The sequence below is a fragment of the Temnothorax curvispinosus genome, unplaced genomic scaffold, assembly GCF_003070985.1.
Source record: "Temnothorax curvispinosus isolate PA1 unplaced genomic scaffold, ASM307098v1 QBEX01016196.1, whole genome shotgun sequence".
NCBI lineage: Eukaryota > Metazoa > Arthropoda > Insecta > Hymenoptera > Formicidae > Temnothorax > Temnothorax curvispinosus.
Window position 1 is genome coordinate 9,254 of NW_020225976.1, and position 2,186 is coordinate 11,439.

General features: G+C 48.1%; 1 protein-coding gene across 1 annotated transcript; it reads left to right on the forward strand.

Moving 5' to 3' along the window:
* The first annotated feature begins 545 nt into the window (after positions 1–545).
* On the forward strand, positions 546–1,232 carry LOC112466447. Its single transcript, XM_025034539.1, has one exon. It carries the CDS (start codon positions 546–548, stop codon positions 1,230–1,232), a length of 687 nt encoding a protein of 228 aa, XP_024890307.1.
* The last annotated feature ends 954 nt before the right edge of the window (positions 1,233–2,186 follow it).

The window sequence follows — 2,186 nt, forward strand, 5'->3', positions numbered from 1 at the left end:
GCTGAAATGTTGGCTAGGAATTTTATATATAAAGCCATTGCTCATAATATGGAAGGATTATGCGAAAGAATGCAGAAGGCCTACGATAATGAGATTTGAATACGATTTCGCCAACCGACATACACGATATCCTTATTGTCTAGGACATGGAAGAAGTGCGCATCCGCCAAGCCTCTTATAAGCCCCCCGAGAAAACATGAAGTCTTTCATGGTGAGTATGAAGCGCATACGTTTATTCCAACGGTTGATTACTCTTTTGGACTGACCAAAAATCAGACAAGAATTATACCGACGAACGGATGATCAAAGAGATCATTACGAAATACCAATTAAATAGTGATGCGGAGATTATTTTTACGGACGGTTCATATAATCCAGACTGGCCCTCCACTGGGGCAAGTATTGTCATAGAAGGGCAGGACACTGCATATAAGATCAGTCTTTCTAAAGTATGTTCGTCATTCACAGCCGAGATTTTTGCTATTAATGCTTCGCTAAAACTTATGAGAGCCTCACGGGAAACAAGAAACAATCACATAATTATCATGTCAGATTGCAGATCGGCCCTTTCGGCAATTCGCAACAATCTATTAACAGTACATAGGAGCAAATACGCGGTTGAGACTAGACTACTCATTTACTTACTGGAGAGGGAGTTGGACACGAGGATCGTTTTGATATGGATTCCCTCCCATATTGGAATTGCCGGGAATGAATTGGCGGACGGACTAGCCAAGGAGGCGGCACAGAAGCCTCCAGACATGAACATTAAGGTCCCAATCGAGGACCTGATGGCGGTAGCTAGAGAGGAGACCTGGCTCGCCACGCAGGCCTCTATTAAACGGGACTATACGTACAAGGGAATATTTTATTTCCCGAAGTTCTACGACGAGAAGGCTCGTAAGCCGTGGTTTAGCAGGATCAATGCTGAAAGATATTTCGTGACCCTCATCAACAGGATCAGAGCGAATCATTACAATTTGGGCTCATCGCTGTTTAGGAAGAATTACGTTGACTCACAGCGTTGTGAGTGCGGATATGAATGCGAGGACTTGAGACATGTCCTCCTACAGTGCCACAAGTATGACGATCTTAGGATCAAATTAGATGAAGACCTTAGAGCCGCGAGTTATCTTGCGGAAATTGACGTATACAGAATGATTAAAAATAGAAATTGGAATCTGCTTTATTTGATTTTCAAGTTCCTCAAGGGAACAGGCAAGATTATTTAGTATGCTTATAGCATTTGTTCCAGTATTCCTTAGAAACGGTTTACATTGTTTGTGCTAGATTGTTCTCAGACAAAAGGCACCTTTACTCCCTCGCCCGAGGAAAAATTCAAACCCCCCCCCCCGGGGACTTTGCTTCAATTGTCTCCGTGCAGGACATAGCCTGGGGAATTGCCCTAGCTCTTGGACCTGCCGGTCTTGTCAGGCGAAGCACCACTCTCTTCTGCACTTCGAGCAGGTTAGCGTCCCGTCTCTTGCGACCGCTCCGGCGGTCACTCCGGTCGTTGACATCGCGGCACCGGAGAATACAGGCGGAAACTAAGCGATCATTACCTCATAATCGCGCGCCCTTCGTCACGCGTGATGTCTCTCGCCCGTTCGTCACTTGGGCACGTTCGCGGCGACAATATGTGTAATTGAATGTGATAATATTCGTGTAATTGTAGTTCGTTTGGACGAGGTTGAGTCTTACACACTCACCCCGTCAGCGTGCACCGTCGAGTCACCACCCACTCACGGTGCTTTTGGACACCGCCGTCTTGGCGCATCACCACTCGGGTGACGCCGAACGGTAGGACGACTACCGCCGTCTTGGCGTAGCACCATCGTTCTCCCGCTATCACGGAGGGCTTCGGGTGTCGCCGAACGGCTGGACATTAGACCGTCGTGAGACAGGTTAATTTTACCCTACTGATGACCAGTCATTGCGATAATAATCCTGCTCAGTACGAGAGGAACCGCAGGTTCGGACATTTGGTTCACGCACTCGGTCGAGCGGCCGGTGGTGCGAAGCTACCATCCGTGGGATTATGCCTGAACGCCTCTAAGGCCGTATCCTCTCTAGTCAAAGGTGGCAATGATATCTCTAGGAGTCTCGTGAGTCGAAAGGCTCAAAACAATGTGACACACTTACTAGGCGGCCGGTCCTTGCGGGCCGGTCGTCGCACGAGCCCGGTT